We start from the raw sequence: 25,541 nt of genomic DNA, 5'->3' as shown, positions 1-25,541 counted from the left end.
TCGGCACACTTTCCTTTCAGACCTGAGCTCTCCAGCGTTCAAGTGATCCCCTTCATTCTAATTATTATTGAATACACCCAATACAAATGGCACTTAATTGTTCCACTAGAACGATCTCCGTTGTTTTTGGCAGCGACAAGGAAAACAGTTCCAAATGCCATCAAAAGAGCTTATCATGTACGGGGCAATTGTTTGATGTGGAAGGGCGTGTTCATATCACATTGCTCCTTAATGCTTGTAATCCCTTCCCCTCTTAAATGCACACTCTAGGAAAATCCAGCGGGTTGAGCGTACAAAGGAGAAACTTGTTGGTGAGGAAGAGAGCGTTTTCTCTGTGCCCTGAAAATAATTTACCGGTGGTCTCTAATTTCCTGAAGTGCTATTGCTAAATTGATCTTGACTTTCTTCTATCTTGCCCGCTTGTTTGAATTTGTGTATAGCATCAAACATACCTTTTCACATATGTTCTTTCCAGGATTATTTTTTTAACACTTACTTAGCAGTTTATAGAAGGAAGTGAATGATCTCATCAAGATGCTTACAAATTAAAAAAAATCTGTGCTTATTAATTATGCAGGATTAGTCTAATTATAATTCAGCAAATTAATTAGCGACAGAAGGTGTTCTGAAACATTGGAGTACATTTGCATGTTAAATGGAGAGGCTAGTCTGTAATATATGTAAATTTATGCATGGCTTCATAGTTTTAATTTAAAAATTTGCAGCTGCATATGGTATGGGAGCAGGTGAAAAGTCAGTTTTAGTTTAATGATGCTAGCAAACATTGGATGCTGTCCTGTCTTAGGGAAAGGAGAGGCGTCGGTATCTGCCACTCTATAAATCTGTCACCGGACTCTAATGCTACATCAGTGTTCAAACTCAAGGTCATTGGTTACTAAGACCCACAAGTGCAATAGGTGTAAAAACCACCCAGTGAACAGACTTTTTGAGATAAAGGAGGGAGGGAATGTATGTGGACCTAAGATGCTTGATTGTAAATTGACTCCCTTAGCAAATTAATTCAGATTTCATTCCCTATAACTGCAGTTTAGGGACTAGTAGTGCTCCAGACTAGTGTAGGAGCAAAAGCCCTTCTCTGAGTGTTATCTGCTCTGGCAGGTGTAAAATAGGTTCCTAACCTTGATTCTGTCTCTGAATGTACATGCTGCTGCCTCTCTAGGAGTTGCAGGGAACTTATTACAAAGTTCAGAATTAAATAGCAGAGTCGAGAGTTTTTAACGGGTCGGCCTCTACCATCTGGCAGCCGTAGTAAAAACCGGTGGACCAGTCAATGGCAAAAAGGGGGGTGGGTGGTATTGGCATAATTGGTGCTCAATGTTCAGCCTTCCATAAAGATATGGGGGAGAAGGGGGAATTTGCTGTAAAGGTAGAGGTGTTATCTGGCTCAGCTGAGGTTGAACGTTTTGTTGTTTTCAAAGCCGTCGACAGTGTGTGTGTGGGGGAGGCAGTCTTTGATGATTCCCCCAACGGTCTTCTTGTTGCAATGAAGACATCAGTAGATGCTGAGAAACTGCAGTGTTCCAGAGGCTTCAAATACCACCTTGTGCTGTATTTTTTTGCATCTTTCTTCCCTGTCTAAGAAAAGGGCAGGGTAGTCAAACTGTAGCTTGAACTTCAAACAGAAACTTGTGTTACAAATGTATGTGCTGAGATGCCTTGTGACCTCTCAGTGCTCAAGGCAGATACCATGGTACAATGTACCCTCCAAATAGGCAAGGGATGGAACTGGTGCATCATTACCAGGGTTAACAAGCAAAGAGGGGACCATGATGGAATAACTATCGATATAAAGGAAAACACACTGTGAAAGATAGACAATATTTTGACACCAATTATTTCAAATGATTAGAAAGCTTAAACTAAGTACTGTATCATAGAATGAGATGACTTAAGGAAAATGCTGAAAGCACTCAATGGCATGTTGGAAAACGGGGGGGGAGCGTGGCTATTTGCGCCGTCGCATTCTGATGTGCCATTATGTGATCAGACGCGACGGCGGCTTCCTCGTGGCAAAGAGGACGATGGGGGAGAAAGCCATGCACCGGCACGATCACACCTGGGGAGTCCGCATGCAGCCCGTGGCAAACCATTTGCCAGTTGGTTGTCCCAGGTACTTTTTTAATGTGCATCTTCGGCGGGACACCATGGGTTCGCCATGGGTGCGCTATGCCTCCCAGATGTTCCGGTGTGATTGCGCCCGGAAAATCCACGGGACTATCGTGCCTTCAGCACAGTAAATGCTCCGTGTGAACGGGGCCAAAATCCAACAAATTACACAATAATTAAACAAAGTTAATAACTCTTTGATGTGCACAAGTGCACTTGTAAGAGAATGTTCATTGAAAAAGTCTGTTAGGTTGCAGTAGATGGTACTGGAAAAGTAAGAATGAGTTTGAGGTATATGTCCTATGCTTGAAATGGAATGTCCATAAAATGAGTTCCACGGGTAACTGAAAGGACACAACAAAGGCTACGGGGTTCTGGATATGCATCCTGTTTCAACACCTGGCTCTTCCTCAAGCCCTGAAGTTCAATGCTGGAAAGTAAATCCTTTAGTATTTATAATCTGTAATCTGTGCTTGCAAATGTCATGATACAGTGCGGCAAACCCCCCCACAAAACCCTCTGACAGCTTTCTAGTCCAACAATCAGTAAATTCTCCATAAACAGTTAAATGTTAGGGTCAGTTGCCTAACACCTTTTCAAAACTCAGTGTCCCACAGAATACCCTCAAGTGGACAACTTTGCAGCTGGCCCTTATCACTGTGACACTAAGAGCAGCTGCATTTTCAGCAGTTAGATGATAACTCTTATTTCTCTGCTAGGGATGCTTCCCCTGCTAACTGCTGCATATCGAGCCATAGTTAAGGACCCAGCAGCAAGACTGGTTTAGAAGATGGTGGTAATCTGACCTGCACTGATCAGAGCCAGCATAGTGGAGTGGTCTGAGTGGGATATTATAGGTCCAGGTTTGAATCCCTGCTCCATCATGGAAGCTCCCTACTGGACCTTGGGTCAGTCTCTCTCTCTCTCTCTCTCTCTCTCTCTCACTCTCTCTCTCTCTCTTTCTCTCTCTCTCTCTCCCCCCCCCCCTAGCCTAATTTACCTCACAGCCTTGTTTGTTTATGTTTGTGGACTCTATGGCATTTTACCCCACTGAGGTCCCTCACCTCCCAAAGCCTCATCCCCAGGCTCCACCCCCAAATCTCTAGGAACCCAACCTGAGGAACCCCACTGAGGTCCCAACCAGGGTCTCCAGGATTTGCTAAATGTGTGTGTGTGTGTGTGTGCATGTGTGTGTGTGTGTGAGAGAGAGAGAGACAGACAGACAGACAGACAGACCGACCAAGGAACCATTTTTGAGAGTAAGGAAATATTAGAAATAAAACCAAAGTGTTCCCATTTTCATCAGTGAGCTTTTGAGGGTACGTGTTCGGTATAGTGGTTAAGTGCACGGACTCTAATCTGGGAGAACTGGGTTTGATTCCCCCATTCCTCCACTTGCGGCTGCTGGATGACCTTGGGCGTGCCATAGTTCTAGCAGAGTTGTTCTCTCAAGGACAGTTCTGGAATGAGCTCTCTCAGCCCCACCTACCTCACAGGATGTCTGTTGTGGGGAGGGGAAGGGAAAGGAGTTTGTAAACTGCTCTGAGTGAAGGGCGGGGTATAAATCCATTCTCTTCTACTTTCTGAACTTGGAAACTGATGGAGGAACAGATCCATTTTTCATACTTGTAGTCTTAATGTAGAATTGCATACCAAAGTTCACTCTGATAGTTCAGTGTGCAAAGCCAAATGAGTAGCAGCTAACAGGCAAGTTAAAAACAGGACCTTTACTTTGTTGGAGCAATAAGGAAAATATAGCTGTCCATGCATGAGAAGGAATTATTTGTATGATGGCATTAAACCCTACCTCTGTTCCTTCATGAGCTCAAGCTGGGATGCCTGAAGATCCCAGGATGTGTCTCATCCAAGCACTGACCTGACCCGACCCAGACCTAGGGTTGCCACCCCCAGGTGGTGGCTGGATATCTTCCACGGTTACAACTGATTGCCGGGCAACAGAGATCAGTTCACCTAGAGAAAAGGGGCACTTTGGAAGATACTCTGTGGAACTATACCTCATTGAAGTCCTTCTCCTCCCCTAACCCCACCTTCTTCAGGCTCCACCTCCAAAATCTCCAGGTATTTCCCAACCCAGAACTAGCAAGCCGCCCCAGGCCTGGTGAAGCTTCAGTGAAGTCACAGTAGCACTTGCCTTCCAACCATTCCCAGAATCCTATGTAGGAGAAAGAAAATTAAAAAGGTAGTTCAGTAATTGCACCTCTTTCTTTTAAGACTAATGAAGATGAATTGAATCCTGTGTCTTTAACACTGAATTCTATATTTCTTTAAAAAAATGGATGTCAGGAAAAAAATACTTGTAGGATGTTCAGTGGCTGCATTTTTTCCCTTCAGTCCTTGCCTCCCTTCTTCTAAAACCAAGCACAGAGGTGATTTTATTTATTTAGAATGTCTATTAGACATCTTCCTTCCTTCTTCAAAGTGGTTTACAATACTGTGGGATTGAGGGTAACTCTAAGCTCCTTCCTACTGGTATACAATGTCACATGTAAGAAGAAGTGTGTATATTGTATCATTTGAACAGTAGCCCAAGTAGGGTTGGGGTGTGTGTGTTCTGTTGTAAGTGTATTGACTAGGCAGCTGCTGGATGTATTAATGGTCTGAGATTAGTGTCTGGGGGGGGGGGAGAGTTTCTCTCAAGCATTCCTGGGTGCAAGGGTTTTTCAAGGGGCTGCACATGTAGCCCCTCAAAATGGGGAAAATAAGGACCCCAGGGCCATTTTAGGTCAGGAAAATGGACAGGAGAGAATGCTGAAACTCTCATCCCCCCATGCTGTGGTCCAGATCCAAACTAGGGCTCTGCATGCTTTGGAACTGAGTTCTTATTGTGAACTCTCAGATGCCATCTGATTGCAAGCCTGTCATGGTAGACACATGGGTCTAGTTTGGACCCAACATGGGCCTTGACTGTAGAGCTGATTGTTAGTATGCCCTGTGTCATGGCAGCATTGGCTTGTGCTGATTTCCACAGATGATTGCACTAAAGTTGATTACATAGCTTATTTCAGAGTAGCAGCAACCAATGGGAGACTGGGGAAGCGGGGACATGGGAGGGGCACACATCAGCAACAGTGTTACATCATTTCCAGGAGAAAATGGAAGTGACATCACACATCTCTTCAAGTCCAGTAGCACCTTAGAAACTGCCAAACGTTTCAGGGTATAAGCTTTCAAGAGTTCAAGGTCCCTTTGCTAGAGAACACTGAAATGCACCCTCTGAAACACCTCTCTATGAATCACTGGAAACTCTGTGGTATAACCATAGAGTTTTAGAGATTCTAGAGATGACTGATGTCACTTCTGTTTCTTCCCCCAAAAGTGATGTCATGTGGTAGGCTTGGCAGCCATTTCATTGACCCCCTCTGTCCACCTCAGTGCTTGTGAGTCAGAGTCCCCGGGGATGAGCCCAAGGAGCTACAGTTGGTGGCTGAGGAGGACCAAAATGACCACCCAGCCTACTTAAACTGAGTCTTAGGAAGTCAGCCTTGCTGGAGAAACCAGTCTGCCAGACACAAACCTTGTTGTTCCAGCTCTCAGCCTGACCAGTCCCAGAGCCATGGGTCTGGTACCACTTTGAGGGGAACCTGACTGGGCTTGAATACAGAGTGCAGGACAGTTTGCACCTCTAGTGTGCAAAGAGTTGATGTACATGAGGTTCTGCAGATGACACTTTCCTGGGTATAGAAGCTTTTGAGCTTGCTGGAAAGCAGGGGAGTTTATCAAAAAAGCAAAGTGGGGCAAGTGATGCTCTGTATTCTTGGTGCTTGGGGGGGGGAAGTGGGAGGGCCTCTAGTGTCCTGGCCTCACTGGTGGACCTCCTGACGGCACCTGGTATTTTTGGCCACTGTGTGACAGAGCGTCGGACAGGCCATTGACCTGATCCAACATTGGCTTCTCTTATGTTCTTATGTTCAAAGATGCAGCTTCCCATTCAGTTAGAAGGCAGCCTTCCTAGAACAAAATGGAGGTTGTTTCAGAAACTTCCATAATGATGCAGATCCTTCTGGGGTGACCCCCCACTTGTTGAAGGAGGGTACAGCTGTGTACTGTATGAGACAAAATATGTTATTGTTTTTTACAAGACAATACAGCATTTTATTGACCCTGGTAGTCTGATTAGTAGTGGTTCTCAGTGGTTTCAGAGTGAGGTCTTTCTTCAGTTTTCCATGGATTTCAGGAGATTTTTTTCAAGTGATGACACTGGAAACAGGGAGTTGGACTGCAAATGGAGACAGTGCATGTCTGTTTTGTGTATGTGCAGTACCTGCTTAGAGGATAATTTTAAAAAATGTGAGATTGTCCATTGTCTCATTTTAGGGCTAGGGTTGTTAACATCCTAGAGAGGCCTGGAGATTTCCCAGAATTACAACTGATCTCCAGACCACAGTGATAACTTCCTCTGGAAAAAAAATGGCTGCTGTGGCATTATTCCCTACTGAGGTCCCTCCCCTCCTCAAAACTCCACCTTCCTTAGACTCCACCCCCAAATCTTCTGGAATTTTCCAACATAGATCTGGCAATAGGGTTGTTAACCTCTGTGTAGTAACTGGAGATCACCCACTATTACAATTTATCTCCAGGTGATCAAGATCTGTTCCCCTGGAGAAAATGGTTGCTTTGGAGGGTGGATTCTAGGGAATTTTACCATGCTGAGGTCCCTCCCCTCCCCAAACCCCACCCTCCCCAGGCTCCACCCCCAAAATCTCCAGATATTTCCCAACCAATAGCTAGCAACCCTACTTAGGGTTCTGCCACTTCATTCCCATCTTTTTTTGTTGTTGTTGCTGTATGTGTAAACCATCCTCCATTTACCACTGTGAAATTATGATGAAAAGCTCGGCTGTATTTCAGTCAGAGGGTAGTAATAGATTGTCTTTCAAGTTGACAAAGTTTTTATTTTGAGGGGTGGTATTAGGGAAGAAAAGAAAGGGAAAGCCCCCAAGGAGAAAGGGAAACTGCTCATATTGCAAAGAGCTCTCCAAAGACATTTTGGAAGAACAACTGCAATTACAAGCATGCTGTTAGTGTAGTGTTTCATTTTCAATCCAAGCCCATAGAGTTCAATTATTATTTTTTATTAATGGTGTCAGATTTTCATCGGAGTGCAAAAACAAGCTAGTTTTCCTTGGAGATCCTTTGTTCCTAGTGAGTGTTAGAGTGGCAAATAACTATCTTACGGAAGTAACTGGATATAACCAGCAGCGCTTGGTATGGATCCACAGGTTAGAAAGCCAGACATGGATTCAAGAAAGAAAGAAAAAAGGAGACAATTGCTCACCGTCAGACTCCTAAAAAGTTGAGTGTGCTTTTGTATTTCCAATCAATTCTGGTGGAATACCAGAGCCTGACACACACATTGCCATTTTTACTTCCAGTCTTACCCTACCAGAAGTCATATTGGGAGAGGCCAAGTGGGTGAATTTCCACTATATATATTTATTGCAGCACTGTTATTCTGCACTTCTGATGGTGACACATGGCAACTTACAAAGCCAGCCAAAGCTAGCCAAAAGGCACTAAACTGGAAAGTTTTGCAAAATAAAAAACATCAATAACTTTCGTCTCTACTAGGTAACTCAAGGGAACCTCCATAGTCAGAAGCAGCAAATGTCTAAACAGCAGCATTAATGCCCATCACAAGCCCACCTGAAAAGGACAATATTACATTGCTAGCAGAACTGGGTCAAAGTAACTTATCCTGGCAAATCTTTATTTATTTAAAATATTCATATGTCCAAGTCAGAACCCAAGGAGGGTAACAGTATGCTATAATTATAAACAATTAAATGGTCAGGACCAGGTGTGCCTTTCAAACAAATTCCTTTCCCTATATACAACTAACCTGTGTCAAAAACATTGCTAAGGTTATTTTGAGATTATTTAAAATAGCAACAGCATATGCTCTTAAAATAAACTCCTTTTTTGCAATTTAATCTTAAATATATCTAACAGGAACACTTTAAAGCCTTGATGATAATCTTGAAATCTCATTTCACATCTGTATTCCCTGAAATCACTTTGCCCCCATGCCAAGAAATCTGATGTCTGAGTACACATCCTACAAGATAAATCCCTAGGCAGGCAAGATTCCAGCTTCAGATATTGTTCCAGTTCAGGTCCTGGAGTTTCTGGCAATGAGGGGTTCTAGACCAGAGTCCTAAATCGAGGGACTAAAAGGCAGAAAAGGTGGGATTTCAGCTATGAGTATTGGAATGCAAATAGTCATTATTTAATAAGAGAGCTGATGGTTGATTTGGGTGTGTATGGCATTTAAGATGTGTTGGACTGAGATCTGGGAAACCCAGGTTCAAATCCATATCTGTCACAGAAGCATGCTTGGTGACCTTGGGCCAGTCACAAACATTCAGCCTAACCTACGTCACACAGTTTTTTTGAGGATAAAATGGAGGAGAAGAGAATGATGTAAGCAGCTTGGGGTCCCCATTGGGGAGAAAGGCGTCGTGTGAATATCACAAATAAATCAACTATCAAATCCAATTGCTGCTTCCACCTTGAATATTCAGCAATCCATTCTGAAAATTCCTAATATTATTATGATATGGAATGCAAGCAGGCTTCTAATTTGCAGTTGTACTTTCCATAAAGAAAAGAGGGGAAGATTTGTGGGGACAATGGGAATAAAACCTGGAGTGACATAATATCAATTAAATCCATTTACAGGAAATCAGAGTAATTAACCCTGTTAGGTTGTTAGATGTTTGAACTGAACCTCCAAAATGTCTGGATAATAGTTAATCTTGGCAAGTGTCAGGGCTTTTCCTAAATAAACTGGATTTATTTGATTCAGCTTACTGTAAAATGTGTGTTTAGGTGCTGGAATGGAAATCATAAAGCCAGGTTCAATAATGAACCTTGCTACGAGGTGTGGGGAAAGTCTTTACCTACCTCATACAGTTAATGCAAGTCTAAAAGATTGTTCTGAGCTTTTTGAAGGAACAGTGATGTGCAAATAAAATATAGGGCTGTAATGTTTAATAAGCCATGGCTGAATTAATCAAACACAAATATTTTGATTGGCAAACAAGGGGTGCCCAATTAAGCAGGCAGAAGATTTTTAAAGATGTTTTATTTTTAATATTTACATGACCAATGGCTGTCAGGTGCTACCTTAGAAGAGGCAATCCTCTTTCTTCTAAGGCTTCTTCTAAGATGTTATACTTTTTTCTTCAGAACCATTGTTTATTCTAATGCAAGTAAGTATGGCAGTGGAAAGTACTGTCAAGTTGCAACCAACTGTAGATGACCCTATAAGGGTTTCGGGGCAAGAGATGAAAAGAGGTGATTTACCATTGGCTGCCTCTGCATAACAGCCCTGGACTTCCTTGGTGGTCTTCCATCCAAGTACTAACCAAGGATGACCTTGCTTCTCTTCCAAGGTCTGACGTGATCAGACTAGCCTGGGACATCCAAGTCAGGATTGCAAGTATATGTAGATAACTAAAATCATGCAAATAATGGACTAAGATGTATTTAATCATTTGCAACCAGAAGATTTTTGTTAGTGGCCCCGTGACTCTAGAATGAGTTGCCAGGCTGGTCCCCACCTTGTTTGTGTTCTTGTAATTGGGTGGACACACTGCAGTTTAAAAAAACTTTAGGAGTATCTTGGCCCCGTGACTCTAGAATGAGTTGCCAGTCTGGTCCCCACCTTGTTTGTGTTCTTCTAATTGGGTAGACACACTGCAGTTTTAAAAAAACTTTAGGAGTATATTTTTTAAAAAAAATTGGTGACTGATAGGTATATCTGACTGGTGACTGATTTTCAGTGGCTTACTTTTGATATTCTTTGTTGATTTCAGTTAGATAGATTTTGTGTTCAAATCGGGGTTCTCCCCCTCCCACAAGGTTGAACTGCTCAGATTGAATGCACAGGATTTCCAGTGAGCTGCCAATCCAAGTCTGTTAAATTGTTTCTTCCCCAGTGTCCAGAGAGATCCACTATTGCTGGGGAAATGCTGTTCTAAGTGTCATAACAGGAACTAACTAGCACAATGCTGCAATTTAGAGACCTGGTCAAAGATCTTTGGCTGAAATACTCAGGAGTGGAGATGAACCAAATCATAAATGGGGCAAAGCTGTGGGAATGGGCTTATCCTTAACATTATGATGCCTGACTTCCACTTCTGTTTTTAACTTAGATAGTAAGCTATCATAGAGATCCTGTTTTGGGATGGAAGGATGGGATAGTACCAAACATACATAATCAGGTGATGCTTACAAAATAACCTGCACCAAAGATGCCTGTAAAGTTTTTGTCCTACTCCAGCCAGGGCTAGCCTGTGGGACAGATGATAGTTGGAGCCCTCTGTGAAAGGAGCTTTACTCCTTACTTGTTACGGGCTGTGCTAGCAGCTTGCTCGCCTAACGGAACACTAAAGGCAACCTATTTTCATGTGTCAAGCGTTAGAGGGTATGGACTGCGGCAGCTGAAAAATAGCTTTGCTAACCTTGTGACTGCATCCCTGATAATACATGCTGATGGCAAGAGGAGAAAGGTTAGAAAGACAACACCTTAATCCTGAGAAAATGAATATAGTTGCCCAATTCAAAACACCATTCTCTTATGGGTGGGGGAAAAATTAGATTCTGCGGTGCCCAAAGGAAAGGGAACAACGGAGGCTGATTAGCCCCCCCCCCCCCCAACACACACACCTTTCTTCTTTGGCATGATGACATTGGGGAAGACTGTGTGGCTGCTGATCTCAAGAGGCTACGGTGCCAACAGTGACATGTTTGACCCAAAGTTTCTGTCCTCAGACTAGTGATGTTGGTGGAAGCTAGGCCCTCCTCAGTACGACCCTTCAGATGTTGTTGCCAGGGCAATTAATATTTTTATACAGAAATGAAGTGATTCGTATTGTGCCCCCTCTTCCCCCTTGTAAATACATCAGTGTCTTCTTAATAACTGTTTTGGTAGGCTAAGACAGAATGTCATTCCGTAGTTGCTCTCCAGTTATGTGGTAACAAGAGGATTTTCTTTCAGTTGCTCTCATCTCTCTGTATAATAATTCTGTTTTGGTCGTGGACTCTCCTGAACATTCCACATGCTCCCAAATCAGTTGGCTCGCTGATCTGTCACTCAGAAGCTGTCCCTATCCAGTGGCTGCATTGCCTGAGTCTCACCTGCAATATTCTAAACAGTTTGCTGTTCCTCTCCCCCCAGTAGCCATTTGGAACACAGAGGTCATTTGCATATGTGGCCTGATTGGCCTTTGCCTCTAACATACTTAACAGTTTGTTGTTGCTGTTGGGAGTCATTGAATGTGTCCTGAGGTAAAATACATATCCCAATTTTCCCTTTAACGGTCACTGGAGTTGCCAGTCTTCCTGTGGGGCATCGAGATCTCCCAGAAATCACCGTGTTCCCCAGCCACAGCACATCATTTCCCCTACAGAAAATGTCCCAGCTATTACAATGGCTGCTTTGGGCAGTGGACTCTATGGCATTATAACCTGCTGAAGTTCCTTCGCACCCCAAACCCTGCCCTCCCCAGGCTCTACCTCTCAAATCTACAGGTCTGGCCCTCCCCTTAGTGTTGCCAGCCTCCAGGCAGCACCTGGAGATCTCCAAGATCAGTTCTCCTGGAGAAAATGGCTGCATTGGGCAATGGACTCTATGGAATTATACCCTGCTGAGGTCCCTCCTCACCCCAAACCTTGCCCTCCCCAGGCTCTACCCTTCAAATCTACAGGTATTTCCCAAACCAGAGTTGGCAACCCTGTAACTTGGCTACAGAACCACTTTCCAGACCCTTGGAACCCAGAAGACATGGCATAGGAGGAGGTGCTTTTCTACCTTAGCTGCCACTGCATAACCCCAAATCAACATAAGTCAGGGGTGGAGGGAATCATACCTGTTACCATGAGGCTGTCCTCCCACATTACCCACTTGGGGCAGCAAAATTATTTGAGACAGCCCTGCCTTATAGCTAAGCAGAAGGAAATAAACATGGCTTGCTTCCCTCTATTTTCCCCTTCCCTCTGCCACCCCACCAGGCACAGGCGGGACACTCACCTGGAGCTTCCTTCTAGAGCTCGTTGTATTTCTTCCCACAATGGACCTTACTCCTAGTTCTGCATAAAGCACAGGCAGTTTCCTTCAGGAGGGTGGAATTTCAATTGTGAATCAGAGTATGGGATCAATCAAAGGCGAACAATGTGCTCACAGCAAATATACAGCATAGGTCACCCTAACAAGCCTTCCTGTTTCAGTACCAAATGCCTTCTGACATGATTCCATAGTCTGTTCTGAGCACCTTCCCCTTTGACAGGATTAGAAGATGAGGTACAGAAAAATTTGTGGGGGATTATATTTACTAAGGCAAGGGTTCATCTGGCAGGGCTAGTGTGGATTAGTGGTTCGATTGTTGGACTAGGACGTGGGCGAATTCCTGCTCCACTGTAAAACTCACTGGGCAATTTTGTGCCAGTTGTTTGGCTTAGTCTACCTGACTGGTATTGTAGGAAGTTAAAAGGGAAAGCTGTGTATGCTGCCTTGAGCTCCTTCCAGAAAAGGTGAGGTAAAAATCTAGTAAATAAATTAGTATCCATAGTTACATGAAGAAAAGATGACACTGTCTTAAAAAGACAAATAGGTGGGTTCTAGAACAAATCAAGCCTGAACTCTCCCTAGAAGCTAAAATGACTAAACTGAGACTATTGTACTTGGGTCACATTATCAGAGGACAAGAGTCACTGGAAAAGACAATATTGCTTGGAAACGTTGGAAGCAGGAGGAAAATAGGAAGACCCAACATGAGATGGATTGACTCAGTGAAGGAAGTCCTGGACCTCAGTTTGCAAGACCTGAACAGGGCTGTTAGTGACAGGACGTTTTGGAGGACGTTAATTCATGGGGTCGCCATAGGTCGGAAGCGACTTGATGACACACACACACACATACAAGAAAAGGTTTTTAAATTGTTGTTCATACCTGTAACTTGTACAAGAATTTAATATGACATGCTTTTCTTCTTCATAGCACACCTGGGAGGAAGCACTCTGTGTTCTAGTAAACACAGTATTTGCTAGGTTTTTTACAGGCTGAAATTAGTAATTTGAATAGGCTAAACATTTTGTCCCAGTTTGAATGTGCAGTTATTCACTTACTTAAAATCCTGTTTGGCATCTTGCTTCCCTGGAGCCATTTTTCCCTGACTGCTTATTAGATTTCTTTCTTGACATAGTCACATGAGTCATTCCCCAATCAAGGATCACATAGTGAGTGGAAAGATGTCACAGTGATGACATCAGTAAATAAAATTGCACCTAATCAGTATGGCAATTGTGAGTGAAGATAACTAAGGGCAATTTAAATAAATGAGCATAAGTTTTCACAGAGTGCCAAAAGATTACTGAAAGAGGGAAACATTTGTTTGGATTCTGCCCTAACTGATCTAACTATCTAGAGTTTGTTGAACCATGTCATGACTTATACCACAATTTGTCAATCTTCTTGAGACCCTGGGCCCTTTTGGATTTTGAGAATAGGTAAGAGGTGCCATCACAAAATGGCTGCCATGTGGGACACAGCCAACCATAGAATATCTACCATGATGCCAATCAAAGAATGTTGGGAAGTTCCAAACCAAGCACCCTCCTATTATGGAGGTCGTTGCTTCCAAACAAGTGCTTCTTACAGACATAGAGGTGATTCTCCCTGGGGTTTTCTGAAACACCTCCTGTTCTAATGAAGTGGAGGACAGCCAGGATTGGCTTTTACTTTAGGAAAGAAGAAAGTAGATACTAGGAAACACACTGGCAATTTGGCAGACAACATGGCATCTACAGGTACCATGTTGGAGCTGCTACCCAATGCAGAACAGCAAGACACTCCTAGCAGCGCCAGCTAATTCTAGAAATATTAGAGACCTGGCAGGGAGTCATAGTTAGATGTTGGGCTAGGACCTGGGATAACTAGGTTCAAATCACACGAACACATGAAGCTGCCTTATACTGAATCAGACCCTTGGGCCATCAGTATTGTCTACTCAGACTGGCAGCGGCTCTCCAGGGTCCCTGCTCTGTCATGGAAACTCATTGGGTAGCCTTGGACTGGTCACAATTTCTTAGTCTAACCTACCTCCCAGAGTTGTTAATGTGAGGATAAAGTTTGGGGTGTGTGTGTGATGTGATGCTTTGGATCCCTACAAAGGGAAAAAAGCAGGGTACAAATAAAATAAATAAAAAGGTGATCTGCTTGAGGAAGAGAACACACAAAGTCAGTGAGTCATAGATAATGAAGCTTAGATAGCTTTAAAGGAGATTAAACAAAATGATGGATTCATCAATGACTGTTAATGATGATAGTTCAATGGGACCTTTTGTGTTCAGAAGAACATGGGGAAAGTGGGGTTTGAAGAAGGGAGGAACCGCAGTACAGTATAATGTCATACAGATGACCTTCCAAAGTAGCCATTTTCTCCCAAGGAACTGATGTCTGAAGTCTGAAGATCAGTTGTGAATGTGGGAGATCTCCAAGCCCCACCTGGAGGTTAGTAACCTGATTGGTAGGCTTTCTGGTACATCTGGGTGGTCACTGGGTGAGAAGCAGGAAGCTGGACTAGATAGACTTTTTGATCTTATCTAGGCTCTTATGCTGTGTGTGGAAGTAATTTTTTACACTGAGGAGTATTCAGTCATGTGAGCTTCAGTTTGAAGTGGTAGAGCCCAGACATCAGTTTATATCCTCTGGTTCAGGGTTTCATATACCCAAATTCAATGCCCTGTTCACTGTATTGCCCTTGCCTGCCTTTGTATTCTCAAGGCTTTGTTAGGGCGGAATCTTTCTTTGTGGTAGCTGTGCATGTCAGATTAGCTAAGGGTTCCCTGAAGTACCCAGAAGACTGAAATATGTCATGAATCCAACGCACAACTAAGAATTATTTTGAATTTCTCATCCCTGCTGTTTCAACTAAGAAAGTCCCCATTTCAATTTTGCTTCTGTTGTGTGGGTCAGGCTCATGATTCTTTATTTTTGCACTGTTTTCCATTTCCCATGACAATTTTTAAAATTTTTTTGCATAAATAAATCAATGTAATAAATTTTATAGTATATGTAGAAATATTGCATAAACAGTGTATAAATACCATAGGACACATATAACACAATAAAGGTCTACAAAATTAATCATGAAAAGCAGAGAACTGAAACTGTTGGCAAAAAATATAAATGAATATAAGAGAAATAGGGAACATTAGATCATCCCTCCTTTCTGTGTGAGTTTGAGTCATAGCTGACAGAATTCTTTTGAACCACCATGAGCTAACTAGGAAATGGAATCAGTTTATTTTAATGTCCATGTGAATTTGTTTCCAGGAAAAGCTGTGAAGGTTTCTTTCTAATTATATAAAAATCAGTTTAAAAAAAGAAACACCTTTGTGCAGTTCTCCCATTACCCCTAAATCATACTTTGTTGGTGTTAAGCTTTGCCTTCTCTTTCCTTCCTCTTCCCCAAAGTCATTTTTATTGTAATGCCTCAATAAATATTAATGCCTTTACCAGATGCAAGCATGTAAAATATCTGGGTATATATAAAACAATGCACAGAACTCTTTTATATGGCTGCTTAGCTATAGTCAGAGACTGACTGGAAAATCTCCTCAAGGAGTGGGGTGGGGGGTGCATGGGTTATGAGTGACACAGTTCAACTGAAGGAAAGATTTTTTTAAAAAAGAATCCTGTTCATGTGTGAGTGTTTAAAGAAGTCTAAAGCCAGAGGAAGAAAATTAGGCACTTTAATGTTTCTTCTGGGGTTTTGAGCAAATAAAAAGCCATAATAAGGCAGAGTGTAGGCAATGAACCATTGAAGTTGAAATGCTGAACATTCCATGTGGCGTTCTTTTTTTTAAGTGAGTTGATGGGCCAGTGCTCAAATAGTTTGCAGCTATCACTTGTAGGCATTCCGGTCTTGGTGTTTTTAAGAAAGGGCCTCCCCAATAATTATAGAAGGTAGTTGGACATCTTGGGCCATATCTTGTTTTTTTAGTATAGTGAGCAACTGAAGTTTATCATGGACTGTACTTGAACTCTGCTGATTTGTTTCTTCTCATAAAGCAACATAAAACAGCTCACAGACCTCCTCTAGTCCAGGGATGTCATGATTCAGGTGCAAACAGATCAGCAGGCACAATTTTCTTCTAGAATCATAGAAAAAATGGATGAGGGGACATCAAAGCAGGGCACTGCAAGTGAGGAAATGGAACCCTTTTAACACTCACAGGTTACCTCCCTATAGCCTCTTCCCCCACAAATGGTTTTCTCGCAGCCAAGTGATATCTGGCATGGAAGAGCTTGGCAAAATAAAAAAAACTAAAAAATCCCTTTTGACCTGCATGCCTCTTTTGACCTGCATGCCCCTTTTGACCTAAAGATCAGATGCCTCACCCAGTCCTCTTCTTTATACACGACTGAGTCATCCTTGGGTTTAAACAAATAAAGCAGTTGCTTTATCATGACATTTGAGTTAGGGCAAAGGCAAATGTAAAACTGAACATGCACATTCATACACTGCTCTGATTTCAGGTCAGTAAGTGTATGATTAAATCACCTCCTTTATACTTAAAATGTTATTTCTCTCTTCCACCTATCTTAGAATTAATTTTGTTTCTATGAAAGTTAGGGTCAAAACAGACAAGACATCAAACATGGACAATCCGTGACTGGATCTTCCTAGCATTTTAATAATGCTAGTATCGGCCCTGGGGGGGGGGGGTCCCAATTTTGGAGCAGGGCTATGCAAGGGGAAGATAAGTTAAAAAAAAACCACAAAACCATGCCATTTTGCTGTTCAGAAACAACTATGCCCTGTTGTAATGAGCTCTAAAAAGAAAAAAAGACTGACATGGGATGGGCTGCCTATCTTTGTTCTTTTTAGGGCTAATTACCATGCAGGGTGGCAATTCTGTGGGTGAAATCACCTGAGAGATCCACAAAGGGGCCCACATGCCCCCCCCACTAATACATAACCCCAGAGATATTTTTTTTAAAATGCCTGTCTAAGTCTAAGGGCACAGATATAAACTTTAACATAGACAAAGTCATATGCCTATCATTACTAGCCAAAAAGCTATAACTGATTAAAATTATGTGAACAATGAGGAAACCTGATCAATAAAGGCAATATAAAGTTAGCTCTTGTACATGAATACAAATAACTAAATACAAAATGAGGTAAAGTTTCAATTACAGCTCTACCACAAGGGCAGAGTCTCTGGAGCCAATGTTTTAAAATACATGGAAGATCCATTCTAGTCACAAACTAGCTTTAGCTGGATTTGGTCCATGTGTTTAAAACTAACTTTAGCTGGATTTGGTACACAGATGTTGTTGAAAGTAGCTGACAGGATACAATGGCCTGCCAACTGGAGGTCCCAGTGGGTGGAGTCTAGGCTTTCAAAGGCATGGCTTGTTGAAGCAGGGGGTGGAGCCTAAAACCATTTCTGATTTTTATATAAAGACCCCAAGCATCTGCTTCTAAGGAATCTCCAGTGCACGACTGTGTGTGTGTGATATCTGTATTTGTATCCTTACCTATTTCCCCCAGAAAAAAGAAATCTAAAGAAATCGGAAGAATATGCAGGCCAAGTGGACTGATATAAATTTTTGAATAGGAAATGTGCCCTTTGGGGAAGGGGGCTTCCTTCTGCTTCCTCACCCTGAAATTTAATCCCCTTCTTCTGGAGAACTGGAGCACTCTGAAACTTCAGATCAACTCCTCACAACTGGCTGATTAATCTCACTTAGTATGAAACATGGATGAATATAGAATACTTGGCAAGTACCACATTTGTCTGTACACATTCACCACCTCACCCTTAGCAACATGATCCTCTGTACAGTTTTCAGTGTAACCAGTTAAGTAGATACCTGTTCATAAAGTTCCTCTCGCCACAAGGATAATTTGATTAATCTCTCACAGTTAAACTTCACCAACAAACTAGAATGAAATAATAGAAACAGGAATATCATGCACTGAAATATTGCCACAAGGATAATTTGAATCCTCTTGCCACAAGGATAATTTGATTAATCTCTCACAGTTGAACTTCACCAACAAACTAGAATGAAATAATAGAAACAGGAATATCATGCACTAAAATATTGAGAGAGATTGAGAGCCAGTGTGGTTATAATGGTTAATAGTTCGACCCAGCTTCAAATGCTCGCTGAAGCTCATTACGAGACCTTTAAGCAATCACTATGTCCAGGGCTATTTTTGGGCAGGAACGCACAGGAACGGAGTTCCGGCTGGCTCCTGAGTTGGCCACGCCCAGCAGGATCTCATTAGCATAATAGGCCACACCCAACAGCAGAAACTCATTAGGATTGGTTACATTAGGGGGGTGTGGCCTAACATGCAAAGAAGTTCCTGCTACAAAAAAAGCCCTGGATTTTGACAACAAACAAGGTAAACAGAATAAGAAGCAAAAGGTGGGTGTGGCTGGATGACCACACTTCTGGTAACATGTGGGTGTGGCCTAATATGCTAATGAGCTGTGCTATCAGGGGTGTGGCCTAATATGCTAATGAGTTTCTGCTCTTGGGTGTGGGCTATTATGCTAATGAGTTCCTGCTGGGCTTTTTCTACAAAAAAAGCCCTGACTATGTCTCAGCCTAACCTACCTCGCAGAGTTGTTGTGAAGATACAGTAGAGGAGGAGAAAACCATGTATGCTGCTCTGAACTCCTTGGAGGAAGTGCTAGATGAACATGTGATAAATGTTAAGCTTCAGTACTGTCCATGCAAAGGTTTGAATGCTTTGTATTAGACATAAAGAAAAGTTAATAGAGAAATAACTGGAAGAATAAAGCAAGTTTTAATTATCCTTTTGAGAAACACATTAGGAAAAAAGCCAAACAGACAGGTTTTCTCTATTTTCTTCACCACTGTTTTCTTTTTAATGCAAAATCTTTTAATGCAGTGAAAGAGTATAGGAAATCTTTTCAAGGAACATTTGGATGATATTATTACCTCTTACATTCTGTAGCTTTTTGTGTTTCATGTAAGAATGCTCATAAATGAATCAGATGCCAAAGTATTTCCTTTGTGTCTGGTGGTGATGAGCATCCACAGTTTTTGAAAGTTGGCATAACTACAGTTATATTGGAGATTTAACACTGGGTTTTTTTAAAGCGGGGGGAGAGTCATTGCTTTATTTTTATAGGCTTGTTGTTCTTGTTGGTAAACCTTGGGAGAAAAATATACATCTTTCTCCTTTAAAGTTCTAATTCAAGGCATGAATGTGTGAGTTCTGAAGGGACTTTGGGACTGCGGTAAAAATTCGTTGTCATAGTAACAGAAAGGGAACTAGGCCTAGCTCACCTGGGACTTTAACTTACTGCAAAAGCTGAATTTTTTTTTAGACAAGCACTCAGCAAGGGAAATAAATAAATAAATTGCTCATTGTGCTCCCAGCTGACTTTCAACTCCTGCCCCTCCCCGCAACTATTCAGCTCCCTTCTATGAATGCATTTTATTTTGTCCTGCAGCCGTCATGAATTTTCTGTGTCCCAGTTAAATCTGTGGGATTTTTTTCCTTCTTGCAATTTAAATGTACCACTAGGACACACCAGGGCAAGGGAGGGGGGCACAGAATTCCAACCAGAACCATATCTCATGATAATATTTCGAACAGAAATAAACACTGTCTCGCCTTTTGTTTGGATTGTAAAAATACGATGTTCAAGAGGCTTTTGTTCTTCTTCCTTTGGCAAGTTCAGATATTTCAAAACTCACCAGCAGCTGCACACAAATATGTAGCACAGAATAGTAGGTCACAGAGAGATGTACTGTTCATTCTGTACCGTGGGTGAGTGCTTGCAGTCCGCAGTCTCATACTCTTTCTTGCTGTGATAATAGTTTCCCAGTTTCCAGGTGTATCATATTACACACGAAACCAAAAAAGGGGGATCTTCTTGATGGTCTGAGGTACATTTAAAACTGTACTTCAACTATTTTTTTTTTGTGGGGGATAAGGGCATTTATGAATATATCTGATGGGGAACTTTGAGAAATGGCTGATCAAATCTTAAAATCTGTATATCATTTCTTTTTTACTTTAGTCTGGATTTTTGGACACTTCTTTGCTTAGGTGACTAAGGATTTTCCATACCTCACACAAAATACAAACAAAATCTTGCAGCACAGTATATATCGACTAGTCTTGGGTCAAACAGTGATTCTGCCAGATAAGAATCCCTGTCCCCTTATTTTGTTAATCAGTGCATAAAGCTGCCATGCTGTATGTGACCACCATATGGTCAGGAGATCATGTGACTCCACAGACGCATGTTTCCCAGAGTATCATTCACACCTCCTGTCCCTGAGCCTTTATGCCAAGACAAATGACAGATAAATCCTGAACATACTTTCAGGTAATGGTGCAAACCATTTGCAGAGGTGGCAAATACATGTAGAGGAAAACAGGGCAAAAATTGGATTGCTGGGGGGGGGGACACAAAAATCTTTTCCACTATATTAAGAAAGCTCGTCACATCCAGTGGTTATTGCCCATTTCAATGGGAATTGTCAGGATGAGGAAAAATGAGATGTGAATAATTTTCCATTCCTGTTTCAATGCCATATCCCAATAATCTGGTGAGATAGGTTAGGCTAGAGCCATCTAGTCCAGCATCCTGTTTCACTTAGCAGCCAGCAACAAACAGAGTATAGAGGCTGAGGCCTTCCCCAATACTACCTCCTAGAACTTATATTTAGAGGTTATGGCAAATAGCTGTTGTTGGACCTATTCTCCATTAGCTTGTCTACACATTTCACCCTCATCCAGGCTCAAAACTATCTGTTGGTTCATTAGGGCTTCTTCATATTGTGTGTGTCCATACCCATGGAACTTTCAGTTGTGGACATTTTTGCTCACAGGTTTGTACAACCTCATGTGGAATGGACATTAGGCTTGAGTAAAATAAGATATAAATATAGGCATATAGCCTAACTGCTCCTGTTGATGAGGAGCAGTCCTTATTTTCTGGTACCTGTGCCTGGTAAAACCACTTGGGCTGTTTCTGCACTTGAGGAGGGAAATATTGTCCTTCTTCAGGGTTTACCTTCCTCCCCAGGGTCTCTAGAGACATTCATAGTGCAATCTCAAGCAGAGTTTCACCCATGAATTAAGAACAGTATAATTTTGATTAAGATGGCACTGTAGGTAGGTAATGAATGTATCCTGTCAATGATTGCACATGAACATTGAGGTATCGTGTGCTGCACAATCTGCCATCAATGATTGCACATGAACATTGAGGTATCATGTGCTGCACAATCTGCCATTTCATGCACTGCAGGTGCTAGGGTATATCTGATAATATACCATATGGAAATTATGTTTGTATCCTGTAAAGGTAAAGGTTCCCTTGCTCGAAAACCAGTCGAATCCAACTCTAGGGTAGCGGTGCTCATCTCCGTTTCAAAGCCGAAGAGCCAGCGCTGTCCGAAGACATTTCTGTGGTCATGTGGCCGGCATGAATAAACACCAATGTGCACGGAACGCTGTTTCCACTATACCTTTAAGCTAAAGAATGAAACCCCTTTGGCTTTTACATCAGTGGAAGACAGACTGTTGTATGTAAACAAAACCTTCAGCTAACATTGCTGAGGTTTCACCAATATGATAGTGGTGCCTGGTGAGGTTCAAGCCAAGATTCTTGGTACAAGAACTGGGTTTTCCAGACAGGTTCCAACTGTGAAAGGTATAATATATAGAGTTTTGTTCATTGTGAACATGCACATGCACTTTTGATTACTTAAAAGGAAAGAAGTCTCTCTCTCTTACTCCTTTATTATTTATTTATTTATTGTTTCAAATTTAATTAATCCCAATAAAGCAAACAGTTTTTTGGACTCTATTTTGCCCATGCTTGGGGAGCATCAATCCGTTGTATTTTTTTTCTCCCTTGACTTTGGGCTAAAAGGCTTCAGGGATCCCTGGCTTCTAATAACATTAAGTATTACTTTGCAGGGCAAATAAATTCAGCCCGAAATGTCATTTTAATCTGTTTTAATTGACAGCATCCTTTTAAACAGTCTGTTGACATCCCCTGATGGATTCCGCCACGGGGCACAATTGTACCGACACAAAGCAAGTAAATAATAGCAGACGCTAATTTTTAAAGCCGGAGATGTCACACACGTTTCTTTCTTTCCCCCCTACAGATTCTTCTTAAAATTCTTCCTCAAGTGCAATCAGAATTGTTTGAAAACAGCCGGGAACCCTCGAGACATGCGAAGGTTTCAGGTAAGCGTTATGGGACTCCGTGTTAAGTAAGTTGTCTGTCTTTTTCGGTGCTCGAGTCTGTGGCTCATCATTGACACTGTGGGTAATAAATGAGATGACAGTAAATGATAAACCCCATCATATATTGTTAAAGTTTTTCTTCATTTGTCGCCTTTAATCCTTGCTTTCTCCCCTTTTCCTTTTCAAATCCCCAAGAGGAGAAGTGATGTACCGTGCCAACCGGCGACATATATTTGATTTGACACCCAGAAGCAAGACACTTGCGTGTACAGCTGCCCATAGCAGGGACTGTGTTCGTGGTACTCTGAATTTTTCAAAGTAGCTCTGTGTGCTGTATGCAAGTCATCCTCCCCCCCTCCCGCCCTCCACTCGCTATATTTAACACTTTCAGAACGTCCCTTTCAGGATCTTTCAAAACGGCAGCTGGTCCAGGCATGGTCACTTTAAGATCTTGCATGGTAAAGGCAACAAGGCCCATGGGACAGTGACCCAGCTGCTTTGCAGCAAAATCTGCCACTGGTTTCATCATAGCTGTCGCTGATGTATTGAGAATACCAGCTAATAAAAACACAGAGGGAGGTGAAGTGTGTCAAGTTGGAAACATTGGGGGAAGGGGGGTTTGGGGGTTGGGATAGACACAGGCACTAAATCTCATCCCTCTTTCTTTCTCCTTTCCACACCGTAATTGTTTAAGGCTGTGTACGGCCATAACACTTTGACGGCGATTTCGCCCTTGCCATTATGAGGGCTGTTGCCACAGCCCTGCTGCAGAAGCTTGGTAGTAGTCAGTGCATTGTAAGGAAGGAGTGGGGGGAAACTTTTGCTCTTGTGGGATAGCTTTATTAAGGGAGTGGGCTGGAAAAACTGGGTTTCTTCTCCTCCCCTTTTTGGTTTCCATTTGTTTGTTTCTTTGTTTTTAAGAAAAGCTTTTTAACAGATTAAAGGTTAGCTTTAGTTCTGCAACATGTGAACACCCAGCCTAAACTGAAAAAGTGGCTTTCAAGAAAGGATAAAATAATCCTGAAAGTCTAGGGCTTTCCTGGTGGCTTTCTTTCCATTAAACCAACCAACCAACAAACAAAAAAGGCCACATATGCTTTGTGTGTATATGTATTCATCTTTCCCTCTACTAAATGCAGTTTTAAAACCCTTTAAGACAGTTGTAATACTGCTATCACGGAGGAGCAGTGTGCTTTATTTCGTGTCCATCATGGTATGGTTACAAGCCAATAGCTGCCTGCAAAAGATGCACACACTTGTGTCATAAGCCTTTGTCATATCCTATGGAAGAGGAACTGGGTTTTCTCATAGGTAGCTGGAAGAACAGTGTTCACCCGCAAAACACTGAGGAGAGCCTCCAGCAAGACAGATGGATATATGTGTGTGCTAAAGGCTTCGAATGGTTTTATACCATCTCAACTACTCTGAAAATTCTCTACATAGCCTAGGTTTAATACAGAACAATTTCACTGACGGTGAAGCCCTTGCAAAAATCAGAGCAAGTTTTAATATTGCTTAGAAATCTCACCCATTATAGGAAGAGTTGTTTGCCTCCAGCATTCACAAGGGGTGGTGGTATTTGAAATGATTGCCATCAGGCTTTAAAGTGCCACTATGTTGTTAGTGTCAGGCCCATAGTGACAGTGGGGCTACTGGGGGCTCTGCCTCCTTCCTTAAAGCCTCCCCCTTCTTAAAGGCCCCCTGCTTCTTCCCAAAAGCATTTAAAGAGATATTTTAAATGCTTTTGAGAAGAAGTGGGGGTGGCATGCACCCCTGTCCCTCCCTCCTCCAAGATTTAAAGGGCCCTTCAGCCAATCGGCCCTTTAAAGCTTGCAGGAGGGAAGGGACAGGGGTGTGCACCCCCCCATGGCCTGGATCCGACTTACCTGAGGGACCGCATTTCCCCATACATTCCCCAAAGAGCACTTCGGTCGGGGTCACAACACCAGCTGGTGACCCCGGGCCCCAAGGAGGCCAAGCTTGGGGCAACAAGGGCCAGGTCTTTTTCAGTGCCGGCTCCTACCAGGTGGAACGAGCTCCCGGAGGAGATCAGGGCCCTGCGGGACCTTGTGCAGTTCCGTTCCGCGGGGCCTGCAAGACGGAGCTCTTCCGCCAAGCTTCTGAGTAGGAGCCGCCACAGCCACTTACACCACCGCTCTTTGTAAAGAGAGACCACCGGGGGGTGGGGTAACATCCTTCCATCACCCCAGCCTTCCCCCCTGTTACACAAGATGTTAGGAGTTATGTGCATCCGCCGAACTGATTTTAAGCTGTTTTAAGTTGTTTTAATTCTGTAAATTATATTATGTAATGTGTATACTGAACGCACTCAGTGCCTTATGTAAGCTGCCCTGAGCCCACTTGCGGGGAGGGCGGGGTATAAATGTCATAAAATAAATAAATAAATAAAAATTATAGCAAATAATGGCAGCCCCTCCAGAATACTTTTTCCCCACAAGCCACAAAATCCTGGCTAGGGGACTGGTGTCATCAATGGCATGGCATGCCCATGGACCTGACCTATATTCCAAATGACATGTAAATATATATAATTAATGACGGGGGACCTTCCCTTCCCTGAAAGCCCCTGTTGGCTCTCTCTTTTTCCTGCTTCCTTCTCTCCTTCCCACCTACCAGCTAACCTACCATTTCCCGCTTCCTCCACATCCCATCTTCAGCTTTCCCTCCTTCCCGCCTTCTACCAGTCTCTACCCAAGAAAACGATGGCCCCGTGGTGAGGTGCTGGCCACTGTGCCCGGTTGCCTAGTGGGGAACCCTCAAGGACTTGCAGGGTTCTTACTTTCCCCTGTATCCTCCTCCCCACACTATTTTATCTTTCCTTCCTCAAGGCCAGCCTGATATCCTCACCTTTCTCTGCTTCCTTCTCTCCTTCCCATCCACCAACCTACCTTTTATCTGCCTCCCCCACCAATCTTCAGCTACATTTATTTATTTACTTCACTTTTCTCTACAATGGTGACCAGTGTTCCCTCTAAGCTGAGTTAGTGTAAGCTAGCTCACAGTTTTTTAGCCTCCAGCTCACATATTTTTGTCTTAGCTCAGGAAGGATGGATCCAGAGCAAACTAATTTATGCAATAGCCAAATGGCTCACTCACAACTTT

At 42.6% G+C, this 25,541-nt stretch overlaps 1 protein-coding gene across 1 annotated transcript in view; it reads left to right on the top strand.

Moving 5' to 3' along the window:
- EBF2 (early B-cell factor 2) overlaps positions 1-25,541 on the top strand; it is a 326,760-nt gene that overhangs the window by 210,912 nt on the left and 90,307 nt on the right. Inside the window, exon 7 of the mRNA XM_015429806.1 lies at positions 22,337-22,418. Within this exon, the coding sequence (XP_015285292.1) occupies positions 22,337-22,418 (82 nt within the window). The remainder of the gene's footprint in view (positions 1-22,336; positions 22,419-25,541) is intronic.

This window comes from Gekko japonicus, unplaced genomic scaffold, assembly GCF_001447785.1.
Source record: "Gekko japonicus isolate JY-2015 unplaced genomic scaffold, Gekko_japonicus_V1.1 scaffold1131, whole genome shotgun sequence".
NCBI lineage: Eukaryota > Metazoa > Chordata > Lepidosauria > Squamata > Gekkonidae > Gekko > Gekko japonicus.
Note: the sequence above shows the minus strand (reverse complement) of the source record. Positions and strands in the feature narration are given on the sequence as shown.